The 19,420-nt window shown below is 32.8% G+C and overlaps 1 protein-coding gene across 1 annotated transcript; it reads left to right on the top strand.

Annotated features, from left to right (window-relative positions):
* Positions 1–1,603: 1,603 nt before the first annotated feature.
* On the top strand, positions 1,604–5,343 carry LOC130824614 (rac-like GTP-binding protein ARAC7). Its single transcript, XM_057689684.1, has 8 exons — positions 1,604–2,120; positions 2,863–2,950; positions 3,308–3,417; positions 3,951–4,014; positions 4,132–4,193; positions 4,342–4,407; positions 4,496–4,602; positions 5,026–5,343. The coding sequence occupies exons 1-8, from the start codon at positions 2,022–2,024 to the stop codon at positions 5,054–5,056; spliced, it is 627 nt and encodes a 208-aa protein (XP_057545667.1). The 5' UTR covers positions 1,604–2,021; the 3' UTR covers positions 5,057–5,343.
* Positions 5,344–19,420: the final 14,077 nt, after the last annotated feature.

Raw genomic sequence — 19,420 nt, 5'->3', positions numbered from 1 at the left:
TAGAATTTGCTATGCTTCCAAATGAAGTTTAGAAGTTTCTCTTATATAAATGGAAAATGACGTTGCCAAACGTCGTCATCTTGCGTTACTATTATTTTTGATAATTATGCTCCTAGATATTTTTAAAATAGTTTATAGAATGAAAAATTCTCTAACGAACTCAGAAAATAGAAGGATTCATACAAAATGAGCGACTCCATCTAGGTATTTTCACACAATGTGCGACTGAACTTAGATGAGGTCGAGCGACTATATCTAAATGTTCAACTTACCTTTATTTATTTATTGATTAGTTATTTAAATATTTTTTTTCTTATATTTAAGTGTTTCTTTTTATTGTAATTAATTATGTTTAATAATGGTGATTCGTTTAAAAAATGTATTATAAAAATTATTATTGTTGATCGTTGTTGTAACAAACATTATTGTGAATATGCTATTTACTTTGTGTTAAGATTTTTGTTTTGTTTTAGATAAACATTAATAATTAGTTTTGTTAAGCTTTATTATTATAATTTTTATATATTATTAGATAATAGAAAATGATTTTACACATAATTTCTTTCAAAAAATAGGGCGAAAACACACCCATTCGCACAAAATGTGCAATGTATTTCACCTAGGCCAAGTCTCCCATAATATTATTTGTGATTTGCCTCATTTTCTCTTTTTTAAAAAGTTTGAAAAAATGATAGATTAGAATATAGAATACATGTAGTCTGTAGATGTAATTATTCAAGTAATCAAGTTTTGAAAAAGAAGTGAGTTGAGAAAAACTTTCAAAATGTGAGTAAATTATACTTTCTCCGATCATTATATTTAGTGGCAAAATCAAAATTTGAAATTAAAGGAGGTCAAATAGTCGATATATGAACAAATTATTTACTATAAAAATTAGTTAAATTATGAAAATATTAATATCATATAGATTGAAATCAACTTAAACCATAGAAAAAATCATATTAAACAAATAGAGTTAAAGATTCCCTATAGTTTTCATTTTTAAAAAAACCCAAATGTTTTTTTGACTCTATTATTCACCTAATAAGTCTCCAAAAAATATTATTAAAATTAAATTAGGTAAAATATAAATACACATATACTAAAAAGGATAAATGTAACATAATAAAAGATAAAAAGTAATAACATTATAATAAAAATTTAATACTCCGTAATTTATTAAAAAAGAATAGTTTAAGTGAAGATTTGATCTCTAGACCTTATGTGATAAATGTGTTATTCAATTCATTGAGTTATAGTAATTTTTGTTATATTTTTACACTTTTTAAACTATAGAGTATATCATAAATTAGTAAAGGGAGACCAAAGTTAAAACTACAAATAATTACATTTTCAACAAGAAGGTCGAACCTTTCCAAGGCCCAGCATAGTTTCGCCCCTGATTAAATCACTATAGTTATAAGTAATTTAGAAGGAAATTAATAAAAAGAATTGTAAAAATTTTAAATACCGAGAAGGAACAGTTGGATCCCAACGGTGAGAGAAAGTAGTAGAGACAATGTTATGTGCCGTTGCAAAAGTGGGACCTTTAACATAGCCACCCACCCTAATACTCAAACAATTAAATTACCCTCAAACTCCCTTTCAAAAAAAATATTTCTGTTGGATTTTGAAATTTATTGAGAGGGATGAAAAGTATGTTGCAGTGAACACCCTTTGACTGCCTTACATTGCACCCCTCCTCTCTCCCCTCTCTTTTATATTTGTTTTTTTCCTTTCAAACACACAAACAGCCTTCTACTTATTTTCTGTGGCTTATCTTCTCATCCTTTTCTCACAAAAATCACTTCTTTTCTTCCTCTACACTCTTTTCAAACCCAAAAAAAAAAAATTTAAAAAAATAAAAATAAAAATTGAAGCTTTTTCCCATTTTTTGATGCTTCTTTAGTACTCAAAACAAACTTCCTGAAATTTCTCATATATATTGTTTCTGTAGATAAAGAGAGCTACTGTTAAAACTTTAAACCCTTTAACTTGTCATTAATTGCTCTGGAAAGAAAATGAGTGCTTCAAAGTTCATTAAATGTGTTACTGTTGGTGATGGAGCTGTGGGTAAAACTTGTATGCTCATTTGTTACACTAGTAACAAGTTTCCTACTGTAAGATTTCTCATTTTGGTTACCCAAGATCCTATCTTTACCATATATTTGAGCTATGTTCTTGTCATTTCTGTATGGGTTTTTACCAATTTTTGATAAACTTTCACATTTGTGGTTCAAAATTGTTAGAGTATATAATATGTTAGGTCTTATTCATTATCTTAAGGTTCTTTGAGATGATATCAGAAGTCTCTTTCACGGAAGGTCTCGGATTCGAAGCATAACTATCCCTTGTTTAAATAAAACATTCAGGGCCAAGTATGAATAGTATGTGCTGCATCTATATATCTAGCGTAGTCTAAATGTCTCTTTTGTGTATGAGTTGAGATAGATAATATAAGGGCGGAAAATTAGTATGGGTAATGGAGTAAAAAAAACTCATATCAAAAATAGAAATAGGACAATTAAGTGACTTGACATAAGCTAAATAGGAGGGAGTAATATATTTTGGTTTCAATCATTAGCTTAAAACGCTTAATTGAATTGATTTCTACACAAAAATGAAGTGTTAGCCGTTAAATTCCTGTTCTTTTGTTGAACCATGCTACAGAAAATTGGGTACCTTTTCTTTTATTTGAGAATCCTGTGAGCTTTAAAGGGTTTTCTACTGGATTTCCTATTGATTAAAAATGAGAAAAAAAAGGTTTATTGCTTGGCTAGGCAATTGGAGTTAGTTACTGATTTATTTTAGCTTAAAAGCTACTCTTATTATATATTCATTTTATGCCCTTTTTGGTGGCAGGATTATATACCTACAGTATTTGATAATTTCAGTGCTAATGTGGCTGTTGATGGAAGCATTGTTAACTTGGGATTATGGGATACTGCTGGTACACTATGTTTTCTTTTTGTTAATTAGCTTGTTCTGTACTTCAAACTCCATTAGGGTTTGTTATGGTATTTTATTGGAAAAATTGATATTAGTTTGCTCGTTCAGACGAAAATAATCCATCCTTTAAATTATTCTTTTAATAATTTAATATTTTCTCTTAGTTCGCGGTGAATAATTTAACTTTTGTCAAAGTTTGCTTGGAAAATATACATATTATTAGTAATATGGTATGTTGTGTACCATAAGTTCAATTATTAAAAAAAAATCCATATGTAAGACTATTCCAAGAGATGGATGAAATGTTGAATTATTAATATCAATTTTAATAATTTACTTTATTTGGTGTATATTTCAGGTCAGGAAGATTATAGTAGGTTAAGGCCATTGAGTTACAGAGGTGCAGACATATTTGTGTTGGCTTTTTCTTTAATTAGCAGGGCAAGTTATGAAAATGTTCTTAAGAAGGTACATATTTTCTGATACAATTTGAATATGTGTGTTTTGTTACTGTTTAATGTGGTTGCTGCTTTTCTTTGTGCAATGTTGGCTCTTTTTTCTTTCTGACTCAAAGATGAGCCTACATGCCCACTTTATTGTTTGGTGTTAATTGGCAGTTTTATGGTTTAATGGTTTTTATATATGATTAAGCAAATTTCCCTACAAAGAAAAAACATGGCATTTGATTGATATGATGGGGTTTATTATTAGCAGTATTTGGCAAATAGCTGATAGCTAAGTACAATGGTTGATTTGATCAACTAATTTTAAACCTGCTATTATGAGCAGCTTGTTCAAAAACAACTTATTTATAACAATAATTTGTTTCAACTAGCTAGTTTACCAAACATTAGCGTTAGACTGATTTGACCTCTTAACCTACTATTGTATCAAAATAAGCTAAATTATCCAAATTTTTCCAAACACTCTTTATTGTTTCATGTTAATCTAATTTTGGGACATTTTTACTTATGATTGTGCACTTTATTGACATCTTTCAGTGGATGCCTGAACTTCGTCGGTTCGCACCCAATGTTCCGATTGTACTTGTTGGAACTAAACTAGGTAAATGCTTTAGTGAAGCAAAGATACTACATTTATTACAAATGCAATTCTTTATGCTGTATCATTCATTCTTGTATCAATGATTGAATTTGGATTGTGATTTGTGTTCTCTCACAGATCTTAGGGAAGAAAGAGGATATGCTGATCCTACCGGATCGAATATCATAAGCCCTGCTCAAGTATGTTGCATATCTTCTTTGCCATTTGTTTTCCCTTGTATTTGGTTTATGAATCATGTGCAAGTGCATTGGATTGTATAGGGTGAGCCCTCTTGCTCATCAAAACTTACCAAGAACGGAATCTCATGGATCGTATGTGATGCCTCAGGGAGAAGAATTGCGGAAGCAAATTGGTGCTGCGGCTTACATTGAGTGCAGTTCTAAAACACAGCAGGTAGACTACACTTTTTCCGTAGCAAATAACAGCACGAGAACAATGTGAATATGTTTGAATTTAACCGATTTCATGTGTGCTTGTGTAGAATGTGAAAGCTGTTTTTGATACTGCTATTAAAGTTGTTCTTCAACCTCCAAGGAGGAAAGAAGCTCCTAGGAAGAAGAAATGCAGAAAGTCTGGTTGTTCATTTGTGTAAGTATCCTATGCAACACCAACACCTCTGCTTGTTAACAAAATATTAACAAACTATTTCAAATGCTTTTTTGTGTAAAATATATAGGAACAGACGCGTAAAGCGGAATTACAAGAAACTATTTTCTAACATCTGAACTGAATCGCATGCATATCATAATATGAATTATTAAATATAGAAGAATATTATACCCTTGATTCGTGAATTTCAAATTATATAATAAATAGAGATAATAAAACTTCAAATGTCGTTCCTCTACTCAGAATATTCCATTTGAAATTTGATTAAGAGTTTAGGCCTAGTAATCTACTAGTACAAAAGTTTGTTGGAAATGAGATTATGTAGCAATCAACTAATCAAGGACGATATTGTTGTCATTTGCTATTAAAATCCGTCATTTATCATATTGATGGAAATTGCAGGGGCATTATGTGTGGGGGTTGTGTTGCTTAGTTTGGTATGTTTGATTTCGGAAAGAAGTTCACTTTCACTATGTCGCGCAAGCATTGCCATTTTGCTGGAAGCTAATCGAGCTGTTTTCCCAATCTAAGACGGTTGATGTGTGCACTTTCGTATCGGGTTTTTGCACAAGTTTGCGCCATGTATTGTATGTATCTGTTATGCGTAGCTGAATGAATCATAAGCTAATCGGTAAAATATTCTGAGGGAATTGTTCATTCTCTCTTGATTTTCCGTTATTTGTAATCTTGTTTAGCTTCTCAATAAGTTTATTGGTCTCATTCCTTTCATTGTTTTTTTCCTTTTCACAACTTAATGTTTGTTATCAGCACTTAATTTTGTGCGGTCTCTATTTCTAATTGGGTTGACCAATTATATATTTTTTAAAATATTGTAAGTAGGCATTAGCCATTAAGAATGATGTAAGTAGACATTTAAGATATTAAAAGTAAACATAAAAAAAACGATAAATATACATTAAAGATAATGTAAATAAGCATTAAGAATACGGTAAGTAGGCATTAATTTTTAATGGGCTAGGCTTGAAATACGTTTCTCAAAGAGACGGTTTCTCAAGAGGCTTGTTTAATTGTTTAGACATACAATGGCACTCAAAGTCCTCTCTATGAAGGAAATACGGATATAGATTGTCCATTATGTTCTCTCACCTATTTTACTCATAGGCTAAAACAGTAAACCCTAAAATCCTTTAATCCACCAGATGATCATGATGGTCACGGATGAATTTAGTGTTACTTTAACATAGGCTAGCCCTTCTGTCTACTGAATTTTGACTAGTGTTTAAAGAGGATGTCCTTCCCATATTTTATGGTACCATTGAATGCCTCATACAATGGTGACAATATGGTCTCCCAAGTATCATTACATGTGGGGCAACCCTTCTCTTTGTCCAAGTATACTCATTTATTATACTTATGCCCATACCCATATGAAATTCCATCTCATAGCAAAATCATAGACCTTCATATTTTTTTAAAGGAAAAACCATCAAAAAGTACTTAATAATTTTTTTTTCCACAAATTACTTAATAAAAAAATTCTGTTAAAAAGTTTTTCTCTTTTAAAAAGTACTAACTAATGGCTTCCGTTAGTTAATCATCATCTTTTTGCTTTGACTTGCGAATTACTTGCATGTGAGCTTTTTATTTTTAATTTTTTTTTGAGATAGCACGTGGGCTTTTTAATTGGCTTATTTCTCACCAAATATTCGACTTGAGTGTATCCAAATCAAAGAACCCCATAAGTTCGGATTATTCATGATTTATCAATAGGTGAGATTATTATAGGAAAATCGCGAAAATGTTAGATTATTTAGGGTATATTTCCTTAATGATATGGTTCATATAATTTTCCCGCTAACTTATTTTAATATTTTTTAAGGCTTATGGTCTCTATATTTTGCCATTAAATTTATTGTTCAATAAAATAATATATCTAATTTAAAATATTTTATTTTTCTTAATTTTCGTGAAAATTTATTATGAAAATAACATTAATCTGAGGAATAGAGAGTAGTTTGTATAAGTTTGATTATTAGAGGCATCTAATATGTATTTTATTTCGTAGCTTATGGACCCTAACATCTAATTATAAGATTTTGTAAGTTTAGTTGGTTACATTAAGCATAAAGCATGAGTTAAAGGATTAAAGTAATGGATGAGATAGCCTATGAAATTGACTATATATCGTTGGTATATGTATATGATTACGTTTACGCAAAGAATTATTTATAAGGAGCTGCAGAGAATAAACAAAAATAAAATAAAACACCATTAATGATGAAACTACTATACAAGACAATTGAAGATTTGCTAATGGAATATGGAACTATGGGATTAATACTCTAGAATCTAAAAAGGTGGAGTTGAATAAAATATTGTTAAAACTTAGAGAGATAAGGAGGAAGTATAATGAGTAAAAATTAGAAGATGAAGATGTTTTTACTTATTGGTGTGGTTTTTACATTGGTGAACTTCCATATTTATAGGCAAGTTCATCTATAATTACATTGAATGCATTCACATTAGGGTAAATTCATTAATTATCTTTCACACTATATTTATTAATTACCTTTCACACTATATTTCAACACTCCCCCTTGAATGCATTCTAATTATGTAAAAAAAAGAGTAAAATATTATTACAATATTTCTATTTAATACTGCCTCGTTAAAAACCTTGTCAGGAAAAACCCAATGGGATAAAAACCTGAACGAAGGGAAAAAGAGTGCAGTAAATATGATTCTCCCCCTGAGTTCAACGTATATCTCGTAGATGACACATTCCAATTTTATATACAAATTGCTCGAATCTCTTTGATGGAAGGGACTTTGTGAATAGATCTGCAAGATTTTCACTTGATTGAATTTGTTTGACTTTTACTATTTTGTACTTCTGTAGGTCATGTGCAAAGAAAAGTTTTGATGCTATGTGTTTGGTTCTATCCCCTTTTATGAAGCTTTCACTAACTTGTTCAATACAACCGGTATTATCTTCAAAAATTACAGTTGGAGAATTTATTATCGAGTTTATCCCACATTCTTCTTAAATGTGACCAATTACTGACCTTAACCAAACGCATTCTCTACTTGTTTCATAAAGGGCGATCAATTCTGCATGGTTTGATGATGTAGTTGTCAGTGTTTGTTTCGTGGATCTCCAAGATATTGCGGTACCTCCATATGTGAATACATATCCATTTTGTGATTTAGCGTTATGGGGATCTGATAAGTATCCAGCATCTGCATATCCAACAAGAGTAGCATGCTTTGATCTATAAAATAGTCCAAGATCTTTAGTTCCTTGAAGGTAGCGCAACAAATGTTTTATTCCACTCCAATGTCTCTTTGTTGGTGAATTACTACATCTAGCAAATAAATTAACAGCGAAAGCAATATCAGGTCTTGTATTATTAGCTAGATACATCAGAGCTCTAATTGCGCTTAAATATGACACTTCAAGGCCAAGAATCTCCTCGTCTTCTTCACAAGGTCGAAATGGATCATCTTTTGGTTTTAATGATCGCACTATCGACTTTTTCTGTATAGTTGGATTGGTGCACAAAGATTCCACCCCTTAAGTGCTCCATTTGTAATCCAAGGCAAAACTTCGTTTTCCCAAGATTTTTCATTTCAAATTCTTTCATCAAATATTTTGCAGTTTGTTCAAGCTCTTTGGGAGTTCCAATGATATTTAAATCATCAACATAAACTGCAATTATAGAAAATTCTGATTGAGTCCGTTTAATAAATACACAAGGAATAATTTGGTCATTTTTGAATCCTTCTTTCAGGAGATATTCACCAAGACGGTTATACCACATTCTTCCAGATTGTTTTAGTCCATAAAGTGACCTTTTCAGCTTTATGGAAAACATTTCTCGTGATTGGTGGTTTTCTGGCAACTTAAGTCCTTCAGGGACTTTCATATAAATGTCTGTATCAAGTGAACCATAAAATTATGCGGTCACAACATCCATAAGTCGCATTTGCAAACTGTTTGAGACGGTTAGACTTATCAAGAATCTTAGTGTAGTCGCATCTACTACTGGAGAATACGTTTCTTCATAATCAATCCCTGGTCTTTGGGAAAAACCTTGTGCTACAAGTTGTGCCTTATATCTAACCACTTCATCTTTTTCATTTCTTTTTCTTACAAACACCTATTTATAGCCGACCGGTTTTATACCATTTGGTGTTTGGGTAATTTGCCCAAAAACTTCTCGTTTCTCAAGTGACTTTAATTCCGCTTGAATAGCATCTTTCCATTTTGGCCAATCATTCTTACGCCGACATTCTTGTATTGTTCTTGGTTCTATATCATTTTCATCAAGTGTTATTTCGGTGGCGTTTGAATGAGCAAGTGCATCATTAACAATAACATTCTTTCGATTTATTTGCCTTTTAGTTGAAATGTAATTAATCGACATTTCATTGTTATCTTTGATATCATTATTTTTTTCTTCTCTGAGATTTTCATCCTTATCTCTAATACTTGTTTCTTTACAATTCATTGAAGAAGTAATATTGATAACATTTGCTATTTCATTCAATCTTTTGGATTTTCTTTGTTTCAAATCCTTTAAACCAAGTGGTCTTCCACGCTTTCGGCGTGCAATAGATTCATTTTCAGTGGCTTTGTTATCAGTGGGAATTTCAATTCGTGCCGGAACATTTGCGGCAGTAATATATGATTTTGTCACTTGCTTTGTTTCTACAAATGCATCAGGTAATCTGTTTGCAATATATTGATTATGAACAATTTTTCTAACTTCTTGTTCAGAAGCATTCGTTTTTGGATCATATATTTTCAAATGCATTGCATTCCATGTGAGATCTATTTCCTTCTTACTTGGGTCCACTTTCTCTCCCCCTAAGGATGGGAATATTGTCTCATTAAAATGACAATCTGCAAATCTAGCATTAAATAAATCACCAGTCATTGGTTCTAAATATTTGATAATTGATGGGCATTCAAATCCAACATAAATTCCCATCCTTCTTTGTGGACCCATTTTTGTACGTTGGGGTGGTGCAATAGGGACATATACTGCACATCCAAATATTTTTAAGTGTGATATATTTGGTTCTCGACCATGCACTAATTGCTGTGGTGAATATTTATGATAAGCACTTGATCTCAATCTTATCAATGACGATGCATGTATTATTGCATGGCCCCACGCAGATGATGACAATTTCGACCTCATTAATAATGGTCTTGCTATTAATTGGAGTCTTTTAATCAATGATTCAGCCAGACCATTTTGAGTATGAACATGAGCTACTGGATGCATGTTCTACGTCAATTCCAATTGACGTACAATAATCATTAAAAGTTTGAGATGTAAATTCTCCGGCATTGTCAAGCCTTATTCACTTAATTGTATAATCTGGAAATTGATTTCTCAATCGAATGATTTGAGCAAGTAATTTCGCAAATGCCACATTTCTAGTTTGTAGGAGACTTACATGTGACCATCGTGTTGAGGCATCAATCAATACCATAAAATATCTAAATGGCCCAGAAGTAGGATTAATTGGCCCACAGATATCTCCATGAATTCTTTCTAGAAATTTAGGAGTTTCAGTAGCAATTTTATTTAAAGATGGTCTAATTATCAATTTTCCTTGTGAGCATGCAGAACATGATAATTCATTTGGTTGGGGAATTCTCATTTTCTTCATTGGATGTCCAATTGAATTTTCAATAATTTTTCGCATCATTCCCACACCAGGATGACCCAATCGGTCATGCCATAAATTCATCATTTCTTTATTATCTAACTTCTGGTTAGACACCATGTTTATCTGAACCGGTTTTATATTAATGCGATATAATCCCGATGAGTATGCTGGTAATTCTTCATGAATGCTTTTCTTGCCGCATTTTCAGATGTGATGCATAAATATTCAGTATGATTTTCGGTCATTGTTTCTAAATGATAACCATTTTGGCGTACATCTTTGAAACTTATGAGATTTCATTGAGATTTACTCGAATATAAAGCATTATTAATTACCAGTTTTGTCCCATTAGGAAGTATTATTTGAGCTTTTCCATATCCTTCTATTAGTGTAGTAGTTCTAGAGATTGTGGTGACATCTGCTTTCACCATCTTCAACTCAGAAAAGTATTCTTTGTGCTTTAGGATAGTGTGAGTTGTTCCACTATTTAGGAGGCATTGATATTTGAATCCATTTTCAAATTGATCCATATCTTCATATTAAATAAATAGATAGTTAAAATAAAATTTCATTATCGTTAGATGATATCAATACATAAAAAGAAGATTGCATATAAAAAGGAAATACAACTAAATAAGCACCACAACATTGTTAAGAAAAATTCAAATATCTTCGTCATATTTTTTATCATTTTCATCGCCATCTAAATAGAAGTCTGAAAGGTCAAGATTAGGCATTGACGTGCTTGATTTATTATAAGGATCGACATTAGGCATTGAGGTGCTTGCTTCATTAAAGTTTGCTTCCACACCTTTTCCCTTTTTCTTTTGGGAAGCTAGATACAGCTCCACCAAATGTTTGGCAGTACGACATGTACGTGCCCAATGCCCTGTCATGCCACATTTGTAACAAATACTTTCTTTTCTTTCTTGATGGCTATTTTTATTGTGATATCCAACTTGTTTTCCCCTTCGAGAATTATTATTGTAATGACCATTTTGATAATTTTGGGGAAAGTGGCCTCTACCGAATCTTTAAAACTTTCTACCATGTCTATTAAAATTTCCACGACCTTGTCCTCGTCCTCTTCCTCGGAAATTTCCGCGTCCTCTACCACGGTTATTATAATTTTCACGGCCTTTATTTTCAAGAGCATGTGCTTCAGGCAAATGTGTTTTAGTAGAGTGTGTATCACGGATAGTTTGAGATCCAATAGGGCTCATATTATAATTTTTCCAGACAAGATAATTATGTTGTTCAACCAGTGGGAGTACTACACTCAGATCTGAATATCTTTTAAAATTTCTTTCCCTATATTGTTGTTGCAGAATAATGTTTGATGGATGAAAAGTAGATAATGTGAGTTCAATCATTTCTGCATCAGTCACCGGGTGCTCACAATATTTCAACATTGATGCAATTCGGTATAATATTGAATTGTACTCACTGAGAGTCTTAAAATCAGAAAATCTTAAATTCTTCCACGCTAGCTTGTGGAAAAAGCACCCTTTTGTGGTGATCAAATCTTTCAACAAGAGAGTTCCACAATGTTTTGGGATCTTTTATGAATAAATATTCAGATTTAAGGCTATCATGAATATGGTGCCTTAAGAGGACTAAGGCTTTGGCCTTTTCTTGATTTGTAGCTACCTTTATTTTGGTAGCTTGAGTTCCATCTATTGGATCCTTTTCTTTTACTTCCAATACAGTATGTTCAAGTCCTCGAGCTTCTAAGTTCATGATGACATCTTCTTTCTATTCTAAGAATTTTTGTCCAGTTAAATCTAATATGTTGAATAGTCTTTTGGTAATTTCTGCCATACTTGTTACATAATATATAATTGTTTTGTAAGTATATGACAATGCAATAATTCTTATATTTTCATAATAATAAACCATTAGAAAAAATTATGATGTTTTAATTTCATAATCTTCTCCCCCTTGGTTTATTATTATGAATTTATTGTAGATAATAAATTTATGAATAAATCAAGAACAAGAGAAATAATAATAATAATAATAATAATAATAATAATAATAATAATAATAATAATAATAATAATAACAAGGAGAAGAACGAAAAAAAAATTAAAGACAATAAATGCTAAAGAGGGTAAGAAAATAGTATTTACATAATATATTAGTATAATTTATCATACAAAATGCACTAATAAACAAAAGAAAAATATGACAAAGAAAATCATGTGCATTTTGTTTTGTTTTTCTTCAAAATAAATTACTTCTTCATAATTATTATATTTCCTAATGCTACAAGAAGGACCACCAAACCCATAATTAAGGAGATATATAATTTGAGTTTGACAAAATTTTCTTCAAATCTAAAAGTATGGGAAGAGGAAGAAGATGAATTGTTTTTGTAATGGTGGTACATTGTCGGTGGAAGGAAGAAGGAGAAGGAGAGTTTTTGATGTAAAGAGTAAAGTTGAAAGGATAAGGGGTATGTGGTAAAAAAAATTGGGGTAATCCGATTTTAAAGAGTGTTATTCCAAATTGTACAATATATCATATTATTTATGTATACTTAAAAGAAATACGTAAAGTAAAAGGTACATAAAAAATGCACATGGATATAAATGCAACTACTACAAATAAAAAAATGCACATATAAATATACGAGAATAAAAAAATAATACTAACCGTCCATTTAGGCGGTAAAAGAAAAACAATTAGCCAGCCATATAGGCGGTTTAAAGAATAACAAAAGAAATAAATAATACTAACCGTCCATTTTGGCGATAAAAAAAAGTTAACCAGCCATATAAACGGTATAAAATAAAATAATAACAAAAGCAATAAAGTGTCCTTGTCATTCCTAAAGGTGACATATTGTCCAATAAATTATTTTATGGGTCATTTAAATTTATCTTACAACATTTAGTACTTGTTTCTCCCTCATCATCTTTGGTTCTTTTATTTCTTGGTGAGAGTTTATTTTCAGTTGATGTTGTTGGGGCATTATTAGTTGGTTGTGTTGATGAATTATTTGTTAGTCGTACTGGTGGAATAATAGTCGGTGGAACTAGTAGATTATTAGTTGTTCGTACATGTGAATTACGAGTTGGTGGTATTAGTGGACCATTAGTATTATTGGGATTATTATGTCGGAGCTGATTTAAATCAGTCTTTGCTGGGTTTGTAGTGAAGGGTATGGAATTATGCTCAATTATAAAATATAAAAATGTGTTAAAAAAACACCTTGGATGATGATGTTGACACCATTTGATTGTTGGTCCATTTGTGGGTACCGATGAAGAAAAATGCTTAATTAGGTTTTTAAAAATATTACCTTCTTGATTATTAATGGTAGAGCTGGTGCTGATAACGTGTTTAAACTTAGAGAGATAAGGAGGAAGTAGAATAAGTAAAAATTAGAAGATGGAGATACTTTTACTCATTGGTGTGATTTTTTCATTGGTGAACTTCCATATTTATAGGCAAGTTCATCTATAATTACATTGAATGCATTCACATTAGGGTAAATTCATTAATTACCTTTCATACTATATTTATTAATTACCTTTCACACTATATTTCAACAAATATGACTTATTTATAGGAGTGTTTGTTTGTTAGGACTCTAATTTTTGAATATTTTAAAGAAAAAATTACTTAGAATAATCAACTTTTTACTAATTTTTCTATAATAATTCTAACTTTTAATTAAACATGAATAATTTTAATTTTAGGATCACTTATCAAAGAGCATTGTTGCGCAAAGAGTAACCAATTTTTACAGTTTAATTGCTATAAAAAAGAGAAAATAGATAAAAATAAAAATATTAAAAATTAAAAGTTAAAATCAACAAATAAACTTACTTGATTGCTCTTTATACTTTTTAAAATTTTTTAAATATTTTTATAATATAATTTTGAATTTACTTTTTTTCGTATTTTTTTATGTAATATGACTTGTTGTAAAAAGTAATTTTGATGCATTTTTAAACAAGCACCTCTTATAATTGAAATTATTCATATTTAATCAAAAGTTAAAATTATTATAAGAAAATCAATAAAAGATTAGATTATTCTAGGGATTTTTTCTCCCAATCCTTAAACATCGCCACCCTTTTCATTTTATTGCCATCCCCAATGAAATTACGAATTTCCCCTTGGACTTAAAAAAATTACGAATTTGCCACTAGACTTAAAATTTCTTATTTATACTCCAACCTCACTAAATAACTCCTTTATCACACTTAAAAAAACAAAATTACAACATAAAATTTTTGGAGCAAAAACTAAGAAATTCAATCCGCGAACAAATAATCGAGGTAATTTTTTTTCGAATCGTATTATTTTAAATTTAATAAAAACGGAAAAAAATAAAAATAAAAAAAATGGGCCAGTTGCAGGAAACCCGCGGTGGGCTCGCGGTTTTCCTGCGACTGGCCCATTTTTTAATTTTTTTTCCTTTTTTTATGAATAATTATTATTAATTTTGTTTATATTATTATTGTTGTTGTTATTATTATTATTATTATTATTATTATTATTATTATTATTATTATTATTATTGTGATTGTTATTATTATTATTATTAAATTTTTATTTTTGTTTTAATTATTATATTTAATTTATTTAATGTTATTATTATTATTATTATTATTATTATTATTATTATTATTATTATTATTATTATTAACTTTTTTATATTCTTTTAAATATTACTCCCTCCTATTCAGCTTATGTGTCCCATTTTCTTTTATAGTCAAGTCATCTTAATTGTCCCATTTCTATTTTTGATATAGGTTTTTGACTTTTATGCCCTTAGTAGTTTTATCCTATTTTCAATTATACCCTCTATTACCCATACTAATTTTCCTTCTTTACATTAAAAACCCATAATACCACTCTCTTTCCTACCCTTAGAGCCTACTTTTGACTCTTCTTAAAATCCGTGAAAAGTAAAATGAGACTCTTAAGGTGAATAGGAGGGAGTATTTTTATTATTTTTGTTGGTGATGTTGTTGATGTTGTTGTTATTGTTATTGTTAGTAAATTTTTCTTTAGTTTTATTTTTAAATATTGTTTTTGTTATTAGTGTTATGATTATTATTATTGTTTGTGTTATTATTGTTATGATTATTATTAATGTTATTATTTTTGTTAATATTATTATTATTATTATGATTATTGTTAATTTAGAAAATTAATTACAATAATAATAATAATAATAATAATAATAATAATAATAATAATAATAATAATAAATATATTCTTACATTATATTTGTTGATAATGATTAGTTAAATATTGTTGTTGCTAATTAATTATTGTCTTTTGTTCATGTGGTTAATTTAACGTAACGTTTTATTATGTTTATTTATTAATAATAGTTAATTAAATTATCAAAAATTGTAGTAAATGACTGGTGCTCAGGGGAAAGGAAAGGGTTTTTTTAGAAACTTGCTGAGCGGGAATAGTTCTAGGCCTACCCTGCTCAGAGGGGACCCTCATGAGAGGGGGGTGACGGGTTCTATTAGAAGGGCTAGGCAGGAAGAGGCTGTCAGACATAGTGAGGCCCAACGGTCGAGTACGCTGAACCAAGTGCGTACTCATTTTGATGACCAGGTTAGCAGCCTCCAGAGTAGTTGGGGGGTTTCTAGTGATGATGATAATGATGCTGATGATGTTCAATACCAAAGTCCTGATCTTCGCCCAGTGGACTGGACTGTTGTCCGGGGGCCCGACGGAGATTCGCACGTGCCGGCCCTAGTTCTTCATGCGCATCTGAGCGTGTCGGACATAGTCTCGTTGACAATGAGCCGCCATGGGGAAGCAAGCGCTCACAGTCCGCTGGAACGGACTGGTTAGTCACATCGCCCCAGCCCGAGGGGCCCACAAATACGCGCCTGATTCCCAGCTACGCCGGGCACATAACTAAAGTTATTTTTGACGGCTCTGAGCGTACGCCTCCAGTTCTGGAATGTCGTAGTAGAAAGAAGCCGTTGGAGGCGATCATCGGACTGCGGGATATGACCGATGCGCTTTACGATGTTCTACCTCCTACTCCCCTCGGCCGGCTACCGTACGTTATGCACCAGCACATCGACTGTGCTTTCATATCGGCCTTCGTAGAGAGGTGGCAGCCAGATACGAACATCTTCCACATGCCATGGGGGAGATGACGATTATGTTGCACAACGTGCAACGCATATTGGGCATAGGTATTGAAGGTTCTCTACCGGCTGAGCCTTCTGAGGGGGAGTGGCAGGTCGGTATTACTAATCTGTTTGGGGAGCCCATGTCCGAGCTACGACGAAGGGATATTTACCAGCGGTTGCGTCAACGTTGCTGAAGTGATGCAGTTGTGTCATCGGTCCCAGGCTATGGAGACCCAGTCGACAGCCTACTACATGACTATTGCTGGCGGATAAGACCAGAACCGGCATGCGACCTCACCCGATACTTGCCGTCAACGACGATCAGGATGAGATGGCCGGAACGCGGTGACGCTGGCCTACATATATCGCCAACTGGGAATGGCATCTAGGGCTGGTTGCAAGACCATTGCGGGTTGCCTCACATTGCTCTAGACATGGATTTACGAGTACTTTTGCGCCTTTCGCCCTCATCCTCGCCGAGCAGATGTGCCTTATAAGACTAGGGCGGAGATGTGGTCCACGCCCAAAATAGGTCGTGAGATCAACAGGCTGAGGGAGTGCAGGAGTATACTGGACTGCATGACGGAAACTCAGGTATTGTACATCACATCACACTTTGTTATGCATGTTATTTTAATTTTATATTATTTTTATATGTTAACTTGGCTTGTATGCAGGTTGAATGGACTCCGTACATGACTTCTCTAAGGGCATTGCTGAATGAGTACCCACGCACCACCTTCATCGGGGGTATCACCTGCTTTGATATCGTCGAGGTGTATTTGCCGGAGAGGACAGTGCGATAGGTCGGCTTTGTGCAGGCTGTTCCTCCCTTCCTCTGAGACCAGCCCAGGCTGTACCACCGGTACACGTTACTTACTCCGTGACCTTTGCTTCTCCGCCTGTGTACTCAGAGGCATGGAGTAGGTTCCCCTATAGTGTCCGCCTTGGTGATCAGGCACTTCGTCGGGCATCTGTTCCATCAGAGACTGATCCTAGTTACGTTGACTGGTTCCGAGTGTGCTCCCACCCATACGTTGTCCTGGCGAAGGACCGAGTGCCGGTTTTGGTCCAGCTGAAAGCAGATTGGGATACGTTAGTTTTTTGAATTTATTTGTTTTCTATTATGTCGTTGTGTTATTAAGATGTTGTTTAATATCTTATTCACACCCTTTTTCCTTTTTTTTTCAGTTTCTGAATGAATGGCCAAGTCGAGTCGCTCCATTGGCGAGACTGCTTCCTGTTGCGGAAATGACCCCCCGAGAAAGACATGCTTTAGATGTATACCTTAATGATGTTAAAGATTTATTTGCCGAATGGCAAGCTTTTAAGGGGCATGACCCTTCATAGTCTGTATTTAAACTAATTTACATTAATGCGTTTATTTATTTACATCAACGCTTTTTACATTAAATTTAATTCATGTTTACATCAATGCTTTTATTAGTTTACAACATTACTATACATATTGAATTTCATCTACAATTTCTATAATAAACTGAATAATGATTTACACATCACGTTACACTATGGACTATCTAAATTTACAGCATCTTCAGCGGTGTTATTACGTTGTGGTGGTCGTGGCCCGCATAGTTTATTCCAAAGCATAATCCTACTAGTAAAACGTGTTTCTATGTGTCTGGAAAAATTGTCAACTGCTTCTCTCCAACGTTGATGGACTAGCGGCAGTGGAGATAAATTGTCATTCATTAATAGTTTAATAAAATGATTTCCATTCACCCAACATATATGTATAACTTTATTTACACTATGCACGCCCGATGCTTTCCTTAACGGAAGAACCAAACAGTTGTACAGCGGATTACCGTCAGCAGAACCATAATAAGCAATGCTAATGTTAAGAAACGTTGCTGCAGAGTACAATGCCATCTGTGCATCCATCCAGTGAATATAAGGAGCAGGTCCATTGCCGTGTGAATCAATTCTGAATATAGCATCCTCTAACAACTCCTGCGATAGATACAAATTTAGGTATTGGTCTCTGTTCATTTGCATTTCCATACACATAACACGTCTTAAAAGAGGCCATGCCTCTTCGCCTCTCAACTCTGTGGTGGCAATAGTTCTAAATCCACAGTTACCATCACCTAAGACATCAATCCAATCAAACAAGTAAGGAGGAAGAATGTCCGGGGATGTGATTAGGTCATGAAAACAGTGAAAAATCACGACCTCCTGGATCATCTGCAATTATTGAAAATAAGGTTAGTAAGATTAAGCTGTAACAAACTAATTTAAATAACGGAAAGGAAAGTCATGTACCGGATAAGTTAAAACTAAACTTAATTCCAACTGAGGATTGCGTTTCTCGACCACTAGATCTACCACTAGATCTCCCGCGGGATGAATATCTAGACCCTCGACCACGAAAAGATGATCTGCTATATACAAATGCACTTTTATTTCTTCTAAGGGTTTTTGCTTGTGGTTGGTCTTCCCTTTCTAGGTGGACTTGCGTAAGGCTCAGGTATATCGGCTCTATCAGGGTGTAGTTCATACTCAAGTACCTGAGACAAGCGTCGTATAACTGCGAGATCAGATTTTAGGACTTCATCAACCAAAGATTGAAAGTACTCTTTGTCATTGGCGTTCGCGTATCTTACTCCTTTGATGGTGTCATCTCCTACCTTTGTGTACGTCAAAGTGCTCCAGAATGGATGAATGTCATCCAAATACAAAGCACCTTGTGAACCGATGGCCATATATAAATAACAAGCACACGGTAATCCATGGGTGCCTTTAAGTACACAACCACATTTGTTAAGTACATAATCACCCAAATCTAACATACGGTTATGCTCAAGCCGCAACTGCTGCAAGGCATAGATAGATACATGGTAATATAAAGGTCTAAAGAAATGTTGTCGCAACGACCTTGCTACAGAATTCATGGATTCCTGTAGCGCTTGTCGGATCCTGACTTGTAATCTGTGCGTGTGCCCTTTTGAACAGGGTATCAAATGAGCTATTACCGCTACCAAGATAATACTTGAAAGACCAGT

The sequence above is a fragment of the Amaranthus tricolor genome, chromosome 9 (assembly GCF_026212465.1).
Source record: "Amaranthus tricolor cultivar Red isolate AtriRed21 chromosome 9, ASM2621246v1, whole genome shotgun sequence".
In the NCBI taxonomy this organism is placed as follows: Eukaryota; Viridiplantae; Streptophyta; class Magnoliopsida; order Caryophyllales; family Amaranthaceae; genus Amaranthus; species Amaranthus tricolor.
This window is presented reverse-complemented; position numbering and strand designations above follow the sequence as displayed.

Bases quoted from the DNA above. Each gene is read 5' to 3' on its own strand.
- LOC130824614 (XM_057689684.1), top strand. From the start codon at position 2,022: ATGAGTGCTTCAAAGTTCATTAAATGTGTTACTGTTGGTGATGGAGCT. The intron at 2,951-3,307 runs GTACACTATGTT...TGTATATTTCAG, and splicing joins GGGATTATGGGATACTGCTG to GTCAGGAAGATTATAGTAGG. The intron at 4,408-4,495 runs GTAGACTACACT...GTGCTTGTGTAG, and splicing joins GCAGTTCTAAAACACAGCAG to AATGTGAAAGCTGTTTTTGA.